The 21,454-nt window shown below is 35.9% G+C and overlaps 3 protein-coding genes across 5 annotated transcripts in view; 2 read left to right on the top strand and 1 right to left on the bottom strand.

Moving 5' to 3' along the window:
• LOC104788140 (pentatricopeptide repeat-containing protein At3g59040) overlaps positions 1 to 691 on the top strand; it is a 4,945-nt gene extending 4,254 nt beyond the window's left edge. Inside the window, exon 7 of one of the 3 annotated variants that reach the window (XM_010513830.2) lies at positions 121 to 691. In XM_010513830.2, the coding sequence (XP_010512132.1) occupies positions 121 to 564 (444 nt within the window). In that variant the 3' untranslated portion in view covers positions 565 to 691. Of the gene's footprint in view, positions 1 to 37 lie in introns of all 3 variants that reach the window. The other 2 variants (XM_019246121.1, XM_010513829.2) reach the window with 2 other exon arrangements.
• On the bottom strand, positions 765 to 3,813 carry LOC104788141 (protein DETOXIFICATION 41-like). The gene is made up of 8 exons (XM_010513831.2): positions 3,364 to 3,813; positions 2,492 to 3,036; positions 2,316 to 2,402; positions 2,179 to 2,235; positions 1,840 to 2,078; positions 1,147 to 1,266; positions 930 to 1,015; positions 765 to 856 (listed from the first exon to the last, which is right to left on the bottom strand). Exons 1-8 carry the CDS (start codon positions 3,679 to 3,681, stop codon positions 785 to 787), a joined length of 1,524 nt encoding a protein of 507 aa, XP_010512133.1. The 5' UTR covers positions 3,682 to 3,813; the 3' UTR covers positions 765 to 784.
• LOC104788139 (importin beta-like SAD2 homolog) lies at positions 5,506 to 12,386 on the top strand (the record flags this gene model as incomplete). Its single annotated transcript, XM_010513828.2, is given in 22 exon segments — positions 5,506 to 5,624; positions 5,835 to 5,967; positions 6,061 to 6,148; positions 6,301 to 6,450; positions 7,024 to 7,186; positions 7,352 to 7,536; positions 7,633 to 7,806; positions 8,162 to 8,307; positions 8,418 to 8,541; positions 8,627 to 8,807; positions 9,099 to 9,258; positions 9,345 to 9,386; positions 9,502 to 9,620; positions 9,707 to 9,905; positions 10,058 to 10,189; positions 10,296 to 10,399; positions 10,518 to 10,697; positions 10,841 to 10,980; positions 11,070 to 11,209; positions 11,285 to 11,430; positions 11,539 to 11,665; positions 11,758 to 12,386. Coding segments are annotated over 22 exon segments (3,090 nt in total). The 3' UTR covers positions 11,922 to 12,386.

Genomic DNA, 21,454 nt, shown 5'->3' with positions numbered 1-21,454 from the left:
GAGGGTGCTGAGAAATTCTTCAAGAGGATAAAAGTAGATAAATTTGAACCGAATGTAGTCACCTACGGGACAATGATAAAAGGGTATGCAAAAGCGAATGATGTTGAGAAGATGATGGAGGTATATGAGAAAATGAGGTTAAGTGGCATCAAAGCGAATCAAACCATCTTAACAACTATCATGGATGCGTCTGGGAGGTGCAAGGATTTCGGGAGCGCTATTGGTTGGTATAAAGAGATGGAGAGTTGCGGGGTACCACCTGATCAGAAAGCTAAGAATGTGCTTTTATCATTAGCGTCAACTCAAGATGAGCTAGAGGAAGCTAAGGAACTTACTGGTCTTAGAAATGAGACAACAACCATTATTGCTAGAGTTTATGGATCTGATGATGATGAAGAGGAGGACGATATAAGTAGTGAATCTAGTGATGATGAGGATGGGGATGAGGATGAGGATGAAGAAGATGATGATGATGATGCAAGAGAAACTGTGTTGTATGATAAAGCACAAGAAGGGTCTTTGGGTTATGATAGCTTACAGACCGAAGAACTTGTAGGGTTATGAAAACTACAGAAAGTTTTATTTTTGTAATCATCTAAGGCCACATGAGATAAGATTTTGCAGAAGAGGACTAAGTAGTTCGTCCGTTAGTTTTGTCTGTAGTTAAAGAAATGATATATGTTTCTGAATCCTCAAATAGCTTAAGAATCAAAAGGTTTACTTATTTCATATTTATATCTCTTGCCACCAAAAGAGGAGAAAAGAAAAACAGAGTCTATTGATCTCAAACTCCTACGTTAGCCGTCTCTTGGTTCTCAGTTGCCGAAGTCTTTACCCTATGAGCTGCATTTTCCACCTACAACAGATGCAGAGTAAAGGTAAGAACTATGGACTACACTGAGAGAAAGAAAGGGTCGTCAATGTTTTACCTCGGAAGTCCAGTTAGTTCTAAGTGTAAGAACAATCAAAGTTAGGGTTNGAGCCACGTGAGTAACGTGTGGAGCAAGAAAACTCCTAAAGACATGTAAGCCAAAGGGTTCACTATGTTCTGAGCCTGGAGAAACCTCTGCATCGGGCAAGCGAGTGCAANGTAAATGTATAAATACATAGGAAATGAAAGAAAGAGAAGAACAGAGAGAGATTATACAGCAACTCCCAGACTGGTTTTAAAGCCAAGAACACAGCCAATAGGAAGACCAATGACATAGTAAGTAACAAGATTCACATAAGCCACCACTGCTTGCCACCCACTTCCAATAGCAACCCCTTTTTTACACCAATTCAACAAAAAAAAGAATAAATCAATCCACAAAGCCCACAGATCAATCAACTGCATTCACAAAAAGGTCTATTTTGTGTGTGTGTGTTTTTACCAGAGAGAATTGGTTGGATTCCGTTTAAGAAAATGGAAACGGCGAGGAGTGGAAAGAGGTGAGAGACGGCTGCTATAACCTCTGCGTCGCTGGTAAAGGCTTTGCTAAGGCCGACGCGGAACACAAGCACAATGACACAGAGAACTAAGCTGATGAGAATAGTCGTGACGTTGACCACCACCACTGATAGCTTAGCCACTCGTGGATTTCCCGCTCCTAGCTCGTTGCTCACTCGGACACTAATCAAAAGCACAAAAAACGGCACGTTTTTTTCATATGTGTAATGTTTAAATAATTGGAACTGCGTGTCGTTTTGTAATTTTGTTGACTGAAGCATACCTGATTGCTGCACTTAGACCAAGCATGAACTGCATATCCCAATTCNAAGAATAAATCAATCCACAAAGCCCACAGATCAATCAACTGCATTCACAAAAAGGTCTATTTTGTGTGTGTGTGTTTTTACCAGAGAGAATTGGTTGGATTCCGTTTAAGAAAATGGAAACGGCGAGGAGTGGAAAGAGGTGAGAGACGGCTGCTATAACCTCTGCGTCGCTGGTAAAGGCTTTGCTAAGGCCGACGCGGAACACAAGCACAATGACACAGAGAACTAAGCTGATGAGAATAGTCGTGACGTTGACCACCACCACTGATAGCTTAGCCACTCGTGGATTTCCCGCTCCTAGCTCGTTGCTCACTCGGACACTAATCAAAAGCACAAAAAACGGCACGTTTTTTTCATATGTGTAATGTTTAAATAATTGGAACTGCGTGTCGTTTTGTAATTTTGTTGACTGAAGCATACCTGATTGCTGCACTTAGACCAAGCATGAACTGCATATCCCAATTCAAGTAATACATGCTGCAGAAAATTTTCTAAAAGCGGATCAAGATATGTCTCAAGAATATTGATTGTTATTTGATTCCATTGGGAAAACGTACCATATCGAAATCGCGTCTAGAGCAATTGTTGGATTGGTGAGTAAACCGGAGATAATCACTAGCCCTTGGTTGTACCATATCTCCAAACTGCAGATTTTTCATTTCAAAATTGGTATCAGCTTTATTTTAAACTAGAAGAGACTTAACTGGTCAAATCAAAACAGCTTTCTGTTTACCATAGCATGACTGCTGAAGCTACCGTGAGCTTGAAGTAAGGCCATATCCCTCTAAAAGCCCTAGTTGAAAACCCAGTCCAAGTCTCCTTACAACTCGGGCTTATCACGATATACAGACCATTCACAGCCACGAGCAGCCACCACGAGAAACTCAGAACCAGAGCCGCTCCAAGCAAGCCGAAATCCAGGACGTCGGTCACGAGCCACGTGAGTAACGTGTGGAGCAAGAAAACTCCTAAAGACATGTAAGCCAAAGGGTTCACTATGTTCTGAGCCTGGAGAAACCTCTGCATCGGGCAAGCGAGTGCAAAAGCGTAAATCTGGGGAATCATCCCGCGCGCAAAGACCTGACCCTCGTGCGCGATGGCTACGGATTGTCCCATTGCTTTTAGGATTGGACCTGAGAACCAGTAGAGGAACGTGAGGAGAAATGCAGCTGCAAGGTGCAAGACCATGGCTCGTTGGCAGGTTATTCCCATTGACGAGTACTGTCTCGCTCCGTACGCTTGACCACACACTGTCTGGACCGCGCTCGCCATTCCCAACTAGTCGTCAATTTAGTAAATAGAATGTTTAAATTTTGAAAATGTCCAATACAGTTAAACTAATTAAAAATTACAGATATGAAAAACTTACTTACTCTTCTCATTCGTCCTTACAATTCGTTATCATTCATAGATTGAAAATTCATAAAATCATGAAACTCATACTGAATTATAAAACGGTATGCAGATTAATATAAAGTGTGTTATGCGTTGTACTAATTAAGTTGGCCTCTGTGGCTCTGTTCTTTACTCTGTTTTAGACTTCTACTGTTTTTACTTTGTTTTTAAATTGTGTTGAGTTATACCGACTGAAATAAATCTGATTACCATGATACCGTAAGCGAGGCCTTGGATGCCGACGGTGGCGATGGAAGCACCGGCGAGCTCAAGAGAACCGAGATGGCCGGTGAACATGACGGTGACGAAGCTGAGCATGTAATTCAGCACAGAGACGACTATAGAGGCTCCAGATAGTGTCCATAGAAGCTTTGACTCCCACACAGCTAGCCGTAACCACCAGCGCGGCGTCACCGTGGATCCACGAAGACGGAGAAACTCCTCTATCTCCGGCGAAGACCGTTCAGAAATCTGAGAACCGGAGTGGAGCCGTCTCAATAGCGGCTCGTATATCTCTGTGGAGCTCATGGTTTGTTTATCAGAACTTCTTATTTCCTTTTCTTTTTTTTGTCTTCCTTTCTCGTGTCTTTGTTTATCTACTACGACTGTTTGTTTTGGTTATGTTGAGGCTTGGAGGGTCGTGAACCTTAGATGAATCGATGGTTTTGATCTCTTATGACTGTTCGGTCTAAATTCTGATGAATTTGAGTTCATAGTGCAACAACCATTTTTTTTCTAACAAAAAAAATAGCGTAACAACCATTCTCTAGTTATGTTAATAGACCAGAGATTTTACTGATCAGTAATTTTCTTTGTTTCTGAAACGTTAGCTAAATGTGAGATTGAGGACAAAAATGATAAGAAAGAGAGAAACATCTGATCTGAGAACTGATTAAAGAAAGAAGAATATGAACATTCGAAATTAAAGCCATACAAGTATTCACAGTTAATGAACCGGATTCAACTAAATTTCACTACACCGTTTTCTTTTTTATTGTTTTAGAATTATATCTTCATACATCAATTTACTGTATATATATATTTTTTAAACTTTGGTTTGACTTTTAACTGGAAAATAAAACAAAGCAAACGAAACCAAAATTTTGGATAGAAACGACACTGAACCAAGAAAATGTATTGTTACCGAATCGAGAAACCAAAGATGATACAACTGAAACGTAATGTGCATAAGAATAAGATAAGAGTAACACTAGGCATATGAAGTGTATAAGAGTACAACAGTACATCCGGTGGAAAAATGGCTGTCAATTCATAATAACAGCAGTACCTAATGTTCTTCAAGGAAGGTGAATTGATCCAACAGCTAGTCTCAACATTGTATACATCCAAATAAAAATGGGGAAGCAATTTTCTCCTTTTGTACCCAATTTGGTAATGAACTTTTGGGTGCACCAAAAAAAAAAAAAACAGCTTTGGAGAATTGTGGCCCAGAAAATGTCTCTGAGGCCCATGTATATGCCCCTCTACTACTCCTGAAGCCCATCTACAACCAACCAAAATAATCCCAAGGAAGAAAAAAAAAAAAAGGAAATTGCTATTATTCCTAAAAAGATTAAGAAATTATTTGCGATTTGATGAACTGTCCCTGACGTAAGATTAAAATCAATGAGTTGTCTATTAGGTCGGATAGAGGTCCACAAAATTCAGAAAGATTTACTCATCATTATTTTTAGCTAATTATTAAACAAAAGTGTTTTATTCTCCAATAATTTTATACTATATTTTAAAGATTTCCCCACCATATCAATCTTTATTACAAAACAAAAAAAACTCCAATTAGATATCATGTATATATTATTATTGTTTTGCTATAATTAATATCATTTGATACGCTAATATCTAAATTATTTATTGTCAAATATAAAAAATTATCTATATACCATTCATGAAAATACAAATTTTAATAGAATTATTAGAGAAAGAATCATACTTCCTAGTACAATATTATTATTATTTTACGGACATTAAAAAAAAAAAAGTACCACATCGACCGTGTAAACTAGTAAGGCGTGCCGTAGCTGCTCCAGGCAAGTCTCTCGGTTTGTATTTGTGTGTGTCTCTCACTCTCTCACGTGGTTTTATTATTTCACTTATAAACCCACGCGCGTGCGAGCGAGACTTAGACTTAGACTTAGACTAATAGACTTAAGCCACACCAACGAACCATTTAAAACCCTAGTCCTTCTTTCTTATACCTCTCTCTCTCTCTCTCTCTCCTTTTCTCGTCTTCGTCTTCTTCTTCTGACTCTCGTCTCTTCGATTTCCACCGGAGAGACGGCAGGACCGGGAGACTTAAAATTCGTGACTTTTTTTCCGATTGTTTTTTTGTCGGATTGTTCTGTTTGTGAATTTCCCCGATGGATCTGCCTAGCCTTGCCTTAATCGTTGGCGCGGCTGCTTTCAGTCCCAATCCTGATGAGCGTAGAGCTGCTGAGCAGAGCCTTAATCAGGTCTATATCCAATTTTGTGTCTTCTTCTAGTTATTGTTCCGTCCTCTGTTTTGTTCGATTTTTTTTTTTTCCTTTAGAATTGGTAGAGGACTAAAGCTTATAGATGTTTTTTTTTTAAGATTGACTTGATTTGACTGGGGTTATATGAGCTATATGATTTTAAATTTGTTTGAAATTTTTGATTTTTTTTTTGTTTTGTTTTGATTGCAGTTGCAGCACACTCCTCAGCATCTGATAAGGATATTGCAAATTATTGTTGATGGTGGCTCTGATCTTTCTGTACGCCAGTCTGCTAGTATCCATTTCAAGAATTTCATTTCTAAGCATTGGGAACCTCATTCTGGTAATTTGGCTGTTTGCTTGATTGATATATTATACTAAATGTCGTTATGTTAACTCTTTGCTTGTATTACATTGTTTTTGTTTTGTTATGTAGGTGATCAGAACAAAATCTTGCCGAGTGATAAGAGTGTTGTCAGGGACCAGATTCTTGCATATGTCTCTCAAGTTCCCCCGATTTTGAGGTATCAGTTATTGAAAACCTTGCACCACTCATTAAGACAATGTGTTATGTAGAGTGCAATGATGTGAAATGTCAATTATTGAGTATACATAGGAAGGATGACCTCTGTTTTTGGTCCTTATTTCTAGTTTGTGATTGGTGCGTATGATGCAGGGTTCAGATGGGAGAGTGCCTCAAGACCATAATTTATGCTGACTATCCTGAGCAATGGTCCCATCTCCTGGCCTGGGTGACGCACAACTTGCAAGGTCAACAAGTTTATGGAGCGTTATTTGTGTTGCGGATTTTATCTTCAAAATACGAGTTAGTCTGCTTCTCTTTATTTTATTTTTATTTATGTTATGAACCTGGCTGTCCGAAATCACCATGTGTGTAAGAATTGTAGCTCAGTTTCTTTATTTTCTCATTCGTAGTTCATGTCATAAGCATAGATTGGCAATTGGCTAATTATTTGTTTATCTTCAATATACGAGTTAGTCTGTCTATACCCTTTTTGTCACTTAATTTGAGATTCTTTAATCAGTGCCAGTGGTATTCTTTATCTGTGTTCTGCCTCTGCATAGTGATTTGTAGATTTATTTACTCTGCTCAATTTTGATAGTCTAGATGTTTATATCTTTGTAGCCATCTTTTTGCTAATGTTTTTGCTGTGGTATTAACTCTTGAACATTCAAAGGATAGCATCATTATTAGTAGTAGGTTAGTCGAAAAGAAATTCGCTTTTAGATAAGCTGTTGTGGGGTTGATACTGCTACACGAAGGTTTGATTATTAGTTTCTTATTTAAATCAGGGCAATAGCTTCTAGTAAAATCATATATATATATATATATATAGGTTTAATTGCCCTTTATGCTGTTGCCACTTTCTGTTTATAGGTTTAAGTCAGATGAAGATAGGGCACCCATTCACCGAGTAGTCGAGGAGACCTTTCCGCACCTTTTGAATATATTTAACAGTCTTGTCCATGTTGAGAATCCTTCCCTCGAAGTGGCAGACCACATCAAGCTTATATGCAAGATATTCTGGTCGTGTATTTATGTAAGTCGTCCATCTTGTGTTAATATCCTGAATCGTTCTTTACAGTTTCCTGGCCTCAACTGGGGAAATATGTGGATTATAAATTTTGTTGGAAGTATATTTGATTGAGGTGGTTTGTAATCAAGTTTTTTTCTTTTAATTCTCTTGTATTTTTGTTCCATACAGCTAGAGCTTCCGAGACCACTATTTGATCCAAACTTTTTTAATGCTTGGATGGGTCTGTTCCTAAACATTTTGGAACGTCCAGTTCCTATAGAAGGTCAGCCTGAAGACCCTGAGCTTAGAAAATCTTGGGGATGGTGGAAGGCCAAGAAATGGGTTGCTCATATTGTAAACAGGCTGTACACTCGGTATGTGGGATCATGAAAATCTTTCCATTAACGTACAACCTAACACTTTTTCATCTGCCGTAAGACTTGAATTAACAGTTTCGAAAACATGTTTAGGTTTGGAGATCTGAAACTTCAGAATCCAGATAACAAAGCCTTTGCCCAAATGTTCCAGACGAATTATGCAGCCAAGATATTAGAATGCCACCTGAAATTGTTGAATGCCATTCGTATTGGTGAATATCTTCCGGATAGAGTCATCAACCTAATTCTTCAATATCTAAGCAACAGGTCGGATATTCTCTGTGGCAAACTTTTGATCAACTTAAGAATATTATTTGAATATGAGTTCTCTGGATATATTAAACTGAAAATATCATTACACATGATGTCCCTAGGTTAGGATCTTTTGGCTTTATTTGAAGAGTTTCGTTAGTAATATTTTCTTCTGGTTTTAAAAACTATTGGGTGTTCATATTTTTTCTGACATCCTGTAATCAGAGTCATAATTAAAATGTCTTTGATAGATTTTCTAGTCGCAGTTTTATTGTTTCCTTCAAAATTGACAACGGCTGTATTTGCATCTGGATTTCTTTATCATGTATGGGGTACCAGAACTTCTTATTGACAATCTGTGTCTCTGCAGTATCTCGAAGAGTAACATGTACAACTTACTGCAGCCCCACCTTCATACTCTACTATTTGAAATAGTTTTCCCTCTAATGTGCTTCAATGATAATGATCAAATGCTTTGGGATGAAGACCCGCATGAGTATGTACGGAAGGGTTATGGTATGTTCTTTAAGTCTTCCTTATATTTTGTTTGGATAATCCTAAAATATGCCTTTTAGGTTTTTTTACTTTCTTTGACTAACTACAGTAAATACATTACCTGTCTACAGATATAATTGAAGATTTATACAGTCCCAGGACTGCGTCTATGGACTTTGTGACTGAACTGGTCAGAAAGCGTGGAAAAGAAAATTTCCCAAGATTTGTACAATTCATTGTGGACATTTTTAAGAGGTACCTTCAAGCTTCATCTTAAAAATATAGAAAAGGATATTTTATAATTGCGATATGATATACTTACGTTTTTTCTTTGTTTTAGATATAATGAAGCATCTCTGGAAGAAAAGCCTTATCGCCTAAAGGATGGTGCTCTGCTTTCTGTTGGGACACTTTGTGATAAACTTAGGCAAAATGAACCTTACAAATCTGAGCTGGAAAATATGTTAGTGCAACATGTTTTTCCTGAATTTAGCAGCCCGGCTGGTCATCTTAGAGCTAAGGTTTTAATGACATCTTTTGGTTGTTTAAGCCATATTTCTATTCATTATCATATATGCATGTGCTTGAAGATGTTGCATATATCTACTAGAATTTTCTATCTCCATAGGCTTGAATTTCTCCTTTACTACTTTGTGAAGTTGAGGATGACTTTTTTGGTATAGGATATGCGTGCGTAGATGCTGCAGTCGCTGAAGTATTTGTTCATCATTGTTTTGCATCATCCACATTGCTTTCATCACATTGATACTGTAACTTGTCAAGCTTATTTCTTTATCACATCCACTGTGTAGGCTGCATGGGTTGCAGGGCAGTACGCCCATATCAATTTCTCAGACCCGAGCAATTTTTCCAAGGCACTGCATTGTGTTATCTCCGGAATGCGTGATCCAGAACTTCCTGTTCGGGTGGATTCAGTTTTTGCTTTGCGATCATTTATTGAAGCCTCCAAAAGTAAGTATCGGCAAAAATATGTTTCTGTTTTCTTATGATTTCCCTGCCTTTCAGACTGTTTGTATTTAACATTGTCTCCCCTGCAGATCTAGATGAGATCCGCCCAGTTCTGCCGCAGCTTCTCGATGGTACACTTTACAATGATTTTGCTGATATATGTATTTCCATTTTATGTCTAATATTACATTAAAACCCGACCAAATGTTAACCAACTAATAATTGGAATGGACTTGTGCTGTGCAGAATTTTTCAAGCTAATGAATGAAGTTGAAAATGAAGACCTTGCCTTTACTTTGGAGACTATTGTGTATAAGTTTGGAGAGGAGATTTCTCCTTATGCTTTGGGTTTGTGCCAGAATTTGGTAAGATGATATTCTGTTGTTTCCCCATTTTTAGTGTTATATTACTTTTGGCAATATTATACCTTGTTCATGATAATAAATTCCAGGCCAGTGCATTTTGGAGGTGTATCGACACTGACAACGGTGAGGATGAAACTGATGATGCTGGTGCATTGGCTGCAGTGGGATGTCTCCGTGCCATCAGTACAATTCTTGAATCTATCAGTAGTCTCCCTCATCTCTATGGTCAGATTGAACCACATTTGCTGCCAATAATGCGGAAAATGCTGACAACTGATGGTCAAGGTATGTATAATGTTTTAAAAACTCCATATATCTGGAGTTGTTAGTCATTTGTTGGGTTCCTTTGAATGATGTATACTGAATGCATTGGGATTTATGTCATTTGTGCTTGTTTTTAAACATGTTGCTTCATTCATATTGTTTTTTATGGCCAGATGTGTTTGAAGAGGTTCTGGAGATCGTCTCATATATTACTACCTTTTCACCTACGATATCATTGGATATGTGGAGCTTATGGCCTTTAATGATGGAAGCACTCGTGGATTGGGCTATTGACTTCTTCCCAAGTATGAAACTTGCAGTCTTTTTTTTGCCGTTTCTGTTATCATAAAATTCTTTCAGTTTTCTTATTTACATTCCTTTTTGCTTAATCGTTCTTTTGAATATTATTAGATATATTGGTCCCGCTGCACAACTACATATCCAGGGGGACTGGGCATTATCTCACTTGCAATGAACCAAATTACCAGCAAAGTCTCTGGAGTGTGATCTCTGTGGTAAGCTCATTATCTGATAGTTACTCATTTAAATAAAACAGTAGATGGCCTCATCCATTTTCCTTCCCACTGTACACATACTTATATCGGTTAACTTGATAATTCTTTCTCATGGCAGCTTATGGCGAATAAAAATATTGATGACAGTGACCTTGAGCCAGCTCCGAAGCTATTAGGGTTAGTGCTTCAGACTTGCAAGGGGCAGGTGGATCAATGGGTGGAGCCCTACCTGAGAATCACACTAGATCGGCTACGAGGTGCCGAGAAATCTTCCTTCAAGTGTCTTCTGATTGAAGTGGTAAGCAAAATGGCCGCTGTTAAACTGTGCTTCATAAAGTCATTTGCTGCAAATTGTTTAGCTGTTTCACTGAGTTAAGCTATGTGTTTTATTTCCTGATTGGCAATAATTGCTGAATATATCTCTGTGATACCCTTGTGCAGATTGCAAATGCCTTTTACTACAATACCCCTTTGGCACTTGGCATACTGCAACGATTTGGTATCGCAACAGAAATTTTTACTATATGGTTCCAAATGCTGCAAGAAAAGAAGAAGAGTGGTGGACATGCTAACTTCAAGAGGTGGGTGAATCTAATCTTTTTAAACCTCTATCTCTCCTCTCTTTACATTTCTTTCAAGATATAAATAATCTTCCTTGCTTTACATGCAGAGAGCATGATAAGAAAGTTTGCATATTGGGGTTGACATCACTTTTCAGTCTTCCTACTGGTCAATTGCCGGTAGAGGTCTTGCCACATGTATTCAGGGCTCTTCTCGAGCTTTTAGTGGCATACAAGGATCAGCTTGCCGGTCAGTGCCTTCTACTATCTCTCAGTTTCTAATCACTGACCCTCGCTGATATTCCTATTTGAACATTTATGACAGAAGCTGCAAAGGCAGAAGAGGAAGAAGAGGAAGATGGTGATGACGACGACATGGATGAATTCCAGACAGATGATGAAGATGAGGACGGCGATGACGAGAATCCAGATGAAACTGATGGAAGTAAACTCCAGAAGTTAGCAGCACAGGTCTGTCTTCTTTGATCCTAAACGAATCCTCTAAGTGATCTCATGAAAGATTCAAAGTGTTTGTCGTAGTAGCTCACTAAGTTTACTTCTTTTGTGTATGATCTTCAGGCTAAGGACTTCCGCTCTTACAGCGACGATGATGACTTTTCAGATGATGATTTTAGCGATGATGAGGAATTAGACTCTCCAATTGATGAAGTGGATCCATTCGTACTATTCATGGATGCAGTCGCAGGTATAAGAGAATTGATATTATATGATCTTTTTTGCTATGTATATATTTGTCATATTATTATATAATTTATTTTTATTTTTATATATATATAGCAATGCAAGCATCGGACTCGCCCAGGTTCCAAAGCCTTACCCAGACACTAGACCCGCACTACCATGGACTCGCAAGCACTATAGCTCAGCACACGGAGCAGAGAAGAGCCGAGATTCTAAAGGAGAAACTTGAGAAGCAATCTTCTGCAACAGTTGCTTCCTGAGTTCTCCACGGCTCAGTGCCTTGGAAAAAGCCAATCGTTACCATCTCATTTTGGCTGCATTTTTTTTAGTAAGCGCCTTTATCCTCAAAAGATAAAGAGAGGGGCTTATCAGAGGTGAGTCAGGTCGACGACTCTCATTAGTCAAGTCATGTCTTAAGAGAGACCAATCCCTGCCCATCTCCAGTTTTGCATTCTATATCGCCATCATCATTTTTTTTTTTTTTGTTGTTTTTAATCATCCAAAAGACCAAAACAAAAGACAAAACCCATTCCGGTTTCCTTTTTTATTTATTTATTTTATCTTTATTTCAGATAGAACAGAACCCTTTTGGGAGGTTTTATGTTCTCCGATTGCGATTGGAGGCATTACATATATCAAACAAAAAAAAGCACATAGTTTTTTTTTAAATTACGTATTATATGTTTGTCAATACTTAGCTTTATTGCTTGATTTGAGTCGTTGTTTAGACTTTGTTCATCTGCAGCCATTGCCAATGAAGCTGTCTATCACTATATTTTTTAAATTGATTTTGATTGTAATAAACGGCCAATTTTGTTTTTTTAAATCTTAAAAAAGCTTAATTATAACTAAATATTTGTTCATTACTAATCTCTCCGTTTCAAAATATAGAATATTTTAACTAGAACACGTATATTAAGAAGTTTTTACTTTTTACAAATTCAACCAATCAGAAACAATACTGCATAATATAAAATACTAGACTAATCTAAAAGTTGCATAGAAACTTGAAAACATCTTATATTATGAAACAAAAAACTTCTCTAAAACATTTTATATTTTGAAACGGAGATAGTATAATTTATGTTTTTGCAGGAAAAAAAAGAAAAGAAAAAGTGGTCAATGTTATATGATAATGTGGGCCTAATTAGTAATTACGTTACCAGATCCCATTTTGAAATGTTTGTGTTTCTGTCTACAATTTCATGATTGCTATACGTAAAATGATGTACTGCATAAATTTTATCTTTATTAATGCTCCAAGTCAACAGATCAGTAATATCAGTGATTCAATATCATCGATATGATTACAATTTTCGGAATTTCTTTTGTTTCTCCTAAATTTTTGGTGGGTTTTTTTTCTAATTTAGAAAGTTTTGAATAGTAAGTTAGTACTATTTAGAACTTTTCTTCGTCAACTTTTTTAATGATTTGATTAAGTGCATCAAATTTAGTGTAGTGTTTATGACAAAATTGACTACAGTAGTGCTACTTTTTCATATGATTAATAATATATTCCTAGTATTTTAAGGGAGGAAAAAAAAGATAAAAACTTAAATGACTTCTAGAAGATGAATTAATGATGCTCTCTTTATTTTGTACTGTGTCGATGAATTTTCTTTTACACAGTATGAAAATTCAAGTGGAATGACTTACAGAAGATGAAGCTACGTACACATACATATACTATACGTTGTTAGTATGAGTGTCGTCTTTTTATTTATTTTCTTTGCCAATGGCTAGAAATTTTCAAGATTTTTATTGAGCTCTTTTTTTTTTTGCCTTTATTAAATTTGAAATGTGTATGAAACTGTGGACTAATGACTTTTCGTTTCTGTTAAACGAATTATAACAAAAGCGTTAGGTGCCAATGACACTTCTAAAACCTTCATTTTCGTGCTTTATGCAAACGAATCAAATCAATCAATTTCTATCCCTTAATCGAATTCATTAGTCTGCATTCATTTCTAAAACTTTTTTTTTTCTTTCTATTTTCATTTATTTAATAACCAAACTTCAACTTTACAACGGAAAAGAATTCGAAGATAACCGACAGACTGACATATTATTGTTATTATTACGAGGTTAATAGATCGAGAATATGACCAATTCCATGAAAGTGATTCTAACATGAATTTTTGATGCTAACCTAATTGATATAAAGAAAATTCGAGTAGTAAATACGACGATGCTGTATATGTTTTATTATTATTATTTTTATTTGTAGTATTGCGAGTATCTTATTATATAAACTTTGCTTTTCAAAATAAGTAATTTATATAATCGCGACATGTGTTAAGTATATCAATAATATTTTAACATGTGTGAAAAAAATTATTTAATAATAATAGGAAAATTAAAAAATCCTAAAAATAAAAGGATTACAATTAAATATTTTTGAAAGTATATAAAACCAAAAGTAATCTATTATATTACTAATTCTAATAGGAAAGTTATCTATTAAATTACTAATTTCAATAAGAAAACATGTACAATTAATAAGAAAAATATTTGTAATTTAATTGCAATTATTATTTATTATAATCATATAACAAAAAAAAAATTTATAAAAAGATGATTAAAGTATAAAAAGGTCTAATGTGTTGAAATTAGTGATTAACATAATATAAAAAACAAGATAATTAAAATAAAAAATTAATGTAATTTTTTTAAGTTTTTCAATCGGTGAATGATTTGGTAGCGTATTCAATATTATGTTATTATATAAACTTTGGTTTTCAAAGTTAGTTACTCATGTGATCGTGACACATGTCAATTTTAATAATTAAATATTTTTTCATGTGTTATACAAAAATTTTTTTTAACATATTTGTAAATTATATAAGAAATTAAAAATTTAACAATTTAATAAATATAAAAGAGATAGTTCATATATGTATATAAGAAATAATACTAATTCTAATTTTAATTACTAATTCTATAAGAAAAAAGTTAAGAAAATTATACAATTAATTACTATAATACCATAATTAAATAAATTATATTATCAATTATTAATCCTAAAATAAAAAGGATTGTAGTACTCACCTTTACATAGACAAATAATTTTCTCATAATAACGTATTTGAATTTTTGGTTAATTTATGATAATGTTAATGTAGTATTTAAACTTTGGTTCAGTTCAAAATTTGGTCTAGATTAAAAGTTAGAAATTCTAAAAAATAAAAATAAAAATGGTAACCAGATCGTGTTATTAGAATTCGTATCTGTAAAATGTATATTGATCTCATTAAAATATCATATACTCAGATAACATAGCAAATTCATTTTTTGAGAAAAAAAAAAAAGCAAATTCATTAAGTATATGATATTTTGGAAAAAAATATTCATCAATTTGTTTTCTCTACACCCTAATATAAATGATAAGAGAATAAATAAGTAAAAGAGAAGAAATAAATTATATTTATACCAAAATTATTTATATAAAAGTTATTTGTGGCGTTGACCCAGTTTGAGGCGCGAACACGGTGGAGGTGCATGGATGGCTGACATTTATTTTTAAAAAGGTATATACAATAAAAATTTCCAAATAAAATTTATAATGTATGAAATAAGAGAAAGAAACAAAAAGAAACACCAAATCAATGATCAGTACCAAATACATGCGGAGGCCCATTAAGAGCCCATAGAGGCGCTGAAATAAAATTAGGAAAAAAAACAAAACTGAAATTTGTAAAACTTCGCAAATATATACAGTAAAACCTCTATAAATTAATACTTTTAAATTAATACTCGTTATAAATTAATAAATTTTTTTGATCCTGAGTTGAATCATTATAAAAATAACACAATTTCTATAAAATAATACGATAATAATTTTTTTAAAAATCATATGTACAAATATGGTCCCATCAATATCATAAATTAATAATGATATAAACTAAATATATATATATATATATATATATATATATATATATATATATATATATATATATATATATATATATATATATATATATATATATATATATATATATATATATATATATATATATATATATATATATATATATATATATATATATATATATATATATATATATATATATATATATATATATATATATATATATATATATATATATATATATATATATATATATATATATATATATATATATATATATATATATATATATATATATATATATATATATATATATATATATATATATATATATATATATATATATATATATATATATATATATATATATGAATATTTATCATTTTCACATGAATAATCTATATTATTATAAAGATCAGTTACATATCCTTTTAACAAAAAAGAAGAAGAAGAAGAAGATCAATTCAATATCAATACAGCACATACAAACATGATAATCATAAGATTTATAACCCATAACAGATCACTCTTTTTTTTTATACTGTATCATAATTAACGATGAATATTACTTTTCAGTTTTCAGTTTTCAGCTTATTCTTCGATCTATTTTTACGAGTAACTTATAGAAAAAGGAAAAGATGTCTCCCTTTGAGAGGAAAGATGAATAAAAATGTTAAATTTTTTAACAAAACTTATAAAAAGGGTATATATAGTTCAATACTAGTTGTTGATTAAACTAGCTAGGGAAATAAAACTAGGTAATAATTGACGTTCCCAAGATACTGATAGACCATCCTTTTCGTTATCTTTGGCCTTTTTGGCGAAAAACTTATGGATTGTAAGGTGTCTATTGATTTATCATAGACCCACAACCGGAAATTGTATAGTTACGGATATATAATTATATTCTCTAATGCCGTCTAATCTTTTCTAATCTCAATTAACTTATATAATATAGATTGTGCATTATATGTTAATCTTATTTTACTTAATCCATGTTGATGCGATTTTGATCGTTAAAGTAGTAACACAAAACAATACTAATACAAATCATTATATTGCATGTTATGATCGTCTATGATAATAGATAATATCTGTTGGAGTGAGCTTGAAGTAAGCTTGGAGATCAAACTAGTCAAAGAGAAATGGAAATTGGAGATTATATTTAGGAGATATCTAAATGTAATAGAATAAGAAGTTTTCCATTTAAGATTAAGAAAAATATATTTAGGAGTCTTATATATAAGGAGATACTAAGATAACCTAAGAGACGTGACCTTTGAGAGAAAGAGAGATTTGTAAGAGAGAGCTTTAGTTTTGAGTGATTTTCTAAAGCTAATAAAGAAAAATTGTTCTTTTAAATTCTTGTTCTCAAAGTTCTTGTATTTGATAAACTAAATTTGGGATCAGAGCATCAGACGAAAGTTGAAGGATGGGAGATCTTACCGTCTCTACCATAAAACCTAAAGAAGGAGGAGGAACACCGTCGCTCGCATGTCCTATGCTTAATCCGGCAAACTACACCGTCTGGGCTATGAAGATGACAATTGCACTCAAGGTACATAAGGTATGGGAAGTCATCGAACCAGACTCTGCAACATAAACTCTCGATGCTGACAAAAACAACATGGCTATCGCGTTACTTTATCACTCCATACCTGAGTCCCTTGTGCTACAAGTTGGTCTACACGATACGGCGAAGAAAGTATGGGACGCAATCAAGGCTCGTCATCTTGGAGCAGAGAGAGTTAGGGAAGCTAGACTACAAACGTTGATGGCAGAGTTCGATCATTTGAAGATGAAGGACTCTGATAAGATCGATGACTTTGTTGGTAGGATTTCTGAAATCTCATCAAAAACGGCTGCTTTAGGTGAAAATCTTGAAGAATCCAAACTGGTGAAGAAGTTTCTAAACAGTCTTCCGCAGACAAAGTATATTCACATAGTCGCCTCACTGGAGCAGGTGTTAGATCTAAACAAGACGACTTTTGAAGACATTGTTGGACGTCTTAAGACTTATGAGGAGCGTATCTTCGAGGAGGAGGGTGCTGCAGAGGAACAAAGTAAGTTAATGTATGCGAATACAGAAGGACAGACAAACTCATCCTATCGAGACTACAACAGTGACTTCAGAAACAGAGGACGTGGAGGAAGATTTCGTAATAGAGGCAGAGGACGTGGGCGTTTCGGTGGAGGACGTGATCTATCAAAGATCACTTGTTTTAGATGTGATAAAACAGGACACTTTGCCTCTAACTGTCTGGATCGTTTGCTCAAACTCCAGGAAGCTCAAGAGGATGATAACAGTGAGACACAAAACGCTGATGTGCTCATGATGCACGAAGTTGTCTACTTAAATGAGAAGAGATGCGTACCGAGTAAGTATGAGACAAACACGGGAGAAGACAACATCTGGTATCTTGACAACGGGGCGAGCAATCACATGACAGGAGATAAAAGGTACTTTGATAGGCTTGATACTGCTGTTACAGNCTTGTATTTGATAAACTAAATTTGGGATCAGAGCATCAGACGAAAGTTGAAGGATGGGAGATCTTACCGTCTCTACCATAAAACCTAAAGAAGGAGGAGGAACACCGTCGCTCGCATGTCCTATGCTTAATCTGGCAAACTACACCGTCTGGGCTATGAAGATGACAATTGCACTCAAGGTACATAAGGTATGGGAAGTCATCGAACCAGACTCTGCAACAGAAACTCTCGATGCTGACAAAAACAACATGGCTATCGCGTTACTTTATCACTCCATACCTGAGTCCCTTGTGCTACAAGTTGGTCTACACGATACGGCGAAGAAAGTATGGGACGCAATCAAGGCTCGTCATCTTGGAGCAGAGAGAGTTAGGGAAGCTAGACTACAAACGTTGATGGCAGAGTTCGATCATTTGAAGATGAAGGACTCTGATAAGATCGATGACTTTGTTGGTAGGATTTCTAAAATATCATCAAAAACGGCTGCTTTAGGTGAAAATCTTGAAGAAACCAAACTGGTGCAGAAGTTTCTAAACAGTCTTCCGCGGACAAAGTATATTCACATAGTCGCCTCACTGGAGCAGGTGTTAGATCTAAACAAGACGACTTTTGAAGACATTGTTGGACGTCTTAAGACTTATGAGGAGCGTATCTTCGAGGAGGAGGGTGCTGCAGAGGAACAAAGTAAGTTAATGTATGCGAATACAGAAGGACAGACAAACTCATCCTATCGAGACTACAACAGTGACTTTAGAAACAGAGGACGTGGATGAAGATTTGGTAATAGAGGCAGAGGACGTGGGCGTTTCGGTGGAGGACGTGATCTATCAAAGATCACTTGTTTTAGATGTGATAAAACAGGACACTTTGCCTCTAACTGTCTGGATCGTTTGCTCAAACTCCAGGAAGCTCAAGAGGATGATAACAGTGAGACACAAAACGCTGATGTGCTCATGATGCACGAAGTTGTCTACTTAAATGAGAAGAGATGCGTACCGAGTAAGTATGAGACAAACACGGGAGAAGACAACATCTGGTATCTTGACAACGGGGAGAGCAATCACATGACAGGAGATAAAAGGTACTTTGATAGGCTTGATACTGCTGTTACAGGGAAGGTTCGATTTGGTGACGATTCTCGTGTGGATATTAAAGGGAAAGGCTCCATTGCCTTCATTGATCAAAAAGGAGAACCGAGAATAATGACAGATGTGTACTATATACCAGACTTCAGAAGCAATATAATCAGTCTAGGACAAGCTACTGAGTCCGGATGTGACATAAGGTTGAGAGGAGGAGTTCTGACAATGCATGATCGCCACAGTAAGCTTTTGGTAAAAACAGAGAGATCGATCAATCGGCTCTACAAAGTACGGATGGGAATAAAGGACAATCCTAGACTGCAGTTAACTGCAGTAACCGAGTCAAGTAAGTGGCATTCAAGATTGGGTCACATAAACACTACAACCCTGCAGTCCATGTTCGACAAAAAGATGGTTCAAGGGATTCCTGAAGTAACGTTTGAGAAAGAGGTTTGCAGTTCTTGTTTATTTGGCAAACAAACTCGGCAGGTGTTTCCACAAGCCACTTCTTTTCGAGCAAGCAAGATACTAGAGCTGATACATGGGGATTTATGCGGACCCATAACACCAAGTACGATGGCAGGAAATAAGTATATTTTTGTACTTATTGATGATCATTCACGCTACATGTGGACAAGCTTATTAAGAGACAAGGGAGAGACCTTTGAGAAGTTCAAGAAGTTTAAAACGCTTGTGGAGCAGGAGACAGGAGAATGCATACATCTGTTCAGAACAGATAGAGGAGGAGAATTTGTCTCTGAAGAATTCAACTCTTTCTGCAGCAATAATGGAATCAGAAGACATCTCACTGCTCCTTACACTCCGCAACAAAACGGTGTGGTTGAAAGGCGCAACAGAACCTTAATGGAGATGACAAGAAGTGTTTTGAAGCATATGAGTATGCCGAATTACTTGTGGGGAGAAGCTGTCAGAAATTCCACCTATCTATTAAATAGGATTGCTACGAGAGCTCTTAAGGATCAAACACCATATGAGGTGTACCGGAGTAAAAGACCAAACATTGAGCACTTGCGGGTCTTTGGATGCATTAGTTATGCGAAGATAGATAAACCACATCTAAGAAAGCTCGATGACAGGTCGCGTATGCTGATTCATCTTGGAACAGAACCTGGTTCCAAGGCTTATAGGCTGTATGATCCGAGAACTCGTCGAGTGGTAGTCAGCAGAGACGTGGTGTTCGATGAAACGAAGGGTTGGAGTTGGAATGAAAGCTCCTCTTTAGCCGAGAATGATGGAAGTTTTAGCATCACTTTTGGAGAATTCGGAAATCATGGTATACGAGGTGAGTCTGAAGACGATGAAACAGAACATGATGGTGATCCTGACACAGAAAGTGCTGAACAAGCTGGTGGTGGTATTGGTCTTGAAACGGAAGTTACAGATAAAGAAGCAGAAACTGAAGTAGTACTCAGAAGATCTCAATGACAGACCGCAAGACCAAGATATCTAGACGATTATGTTATGTATACAGAGCAGGAGTGTCTGTTTCTTTCAAAAGAAGAAGGTGAAGTTTTACTATTGAGTCTAAATGAGGAACCAAGAGATTACTATGAAGCAAGTGAATCAAAGGAGTGGATCATGGCCTGCGAAGATGAAATTCTGAGTATCAATAAGAATCATACGTGGGATTTAGTTACTTTGCCTACAGGAGTGAAGCCAATCGGGCTAAAATGGGTCTTCAAGGTAAAGAGAAACTCCGATGGAAGCATTAACAAACACAAGGCAAGGCTCGTTGCCAAAGGGTATGTGCAAAAACATGGAGTTGACTTCGAAGAGGTTTTTGCTCCGGTGGCTCGACTGGAGACTATAAGGCTGCTTATCAATCTTGCGGCGTCACACGGCTGGGAAGTGCATCATCTGGATGTAAAGACAGCGTTTCTTTATGGTGAACTGAAGGAAACAGTCTATGTCGAACGACCGGTGGGTTTTGAGGTAAAAGGATCAGAGGACAAGGTGTATAAGCTTAACAAGGCACTATATGGGCTTCGACAGGCACCAAGGGCATGGAACAACAAGTTGAATCAGATTCTCTGTGGATTAAAGTTTGAGAAGTGCTCGAAAGAACCATCGGTTTATCGAAAGAGTATAGGAGAGAATCGTCTTGTTGTGGCCGTATACGTTGATGATTTGTTTGTCACAGGGACAAACAAAACTGTCATTGATCACTTTAAAGGAGAGATGGCTTCAAAGTTTGAGATGAGTGACTTAGGGAAACTTACTTACTATCTCGGGATTGAAGTAAATCAGCATGAAAGTGGCATAACATTGAACCAACAGAGATATGCTTTGAAGATCTTGGAAGAGGCTGGGATGAAAGACTGCAATC

The sequence above is a fragment of the Camelina sativa genome, chromosome 5, assembly GCF_000633955.1.
Source record: "Camelina sativa cultivar DH55 chromosome 5, Cs, whole genome shotgun sequence".
Classification (NCBI taxonomy): Eukaryota; Viridiplantae; Streptophyta; class Magnoliopsida; order Brassicales; family Brassicaceae; genus Camelina; species Camelina sativa.
The sequence above is the reverse complement of the archived record's forward strand: the minus strand, read 5'-3'. Positions and strand labels throughout refer to the sequence as shown.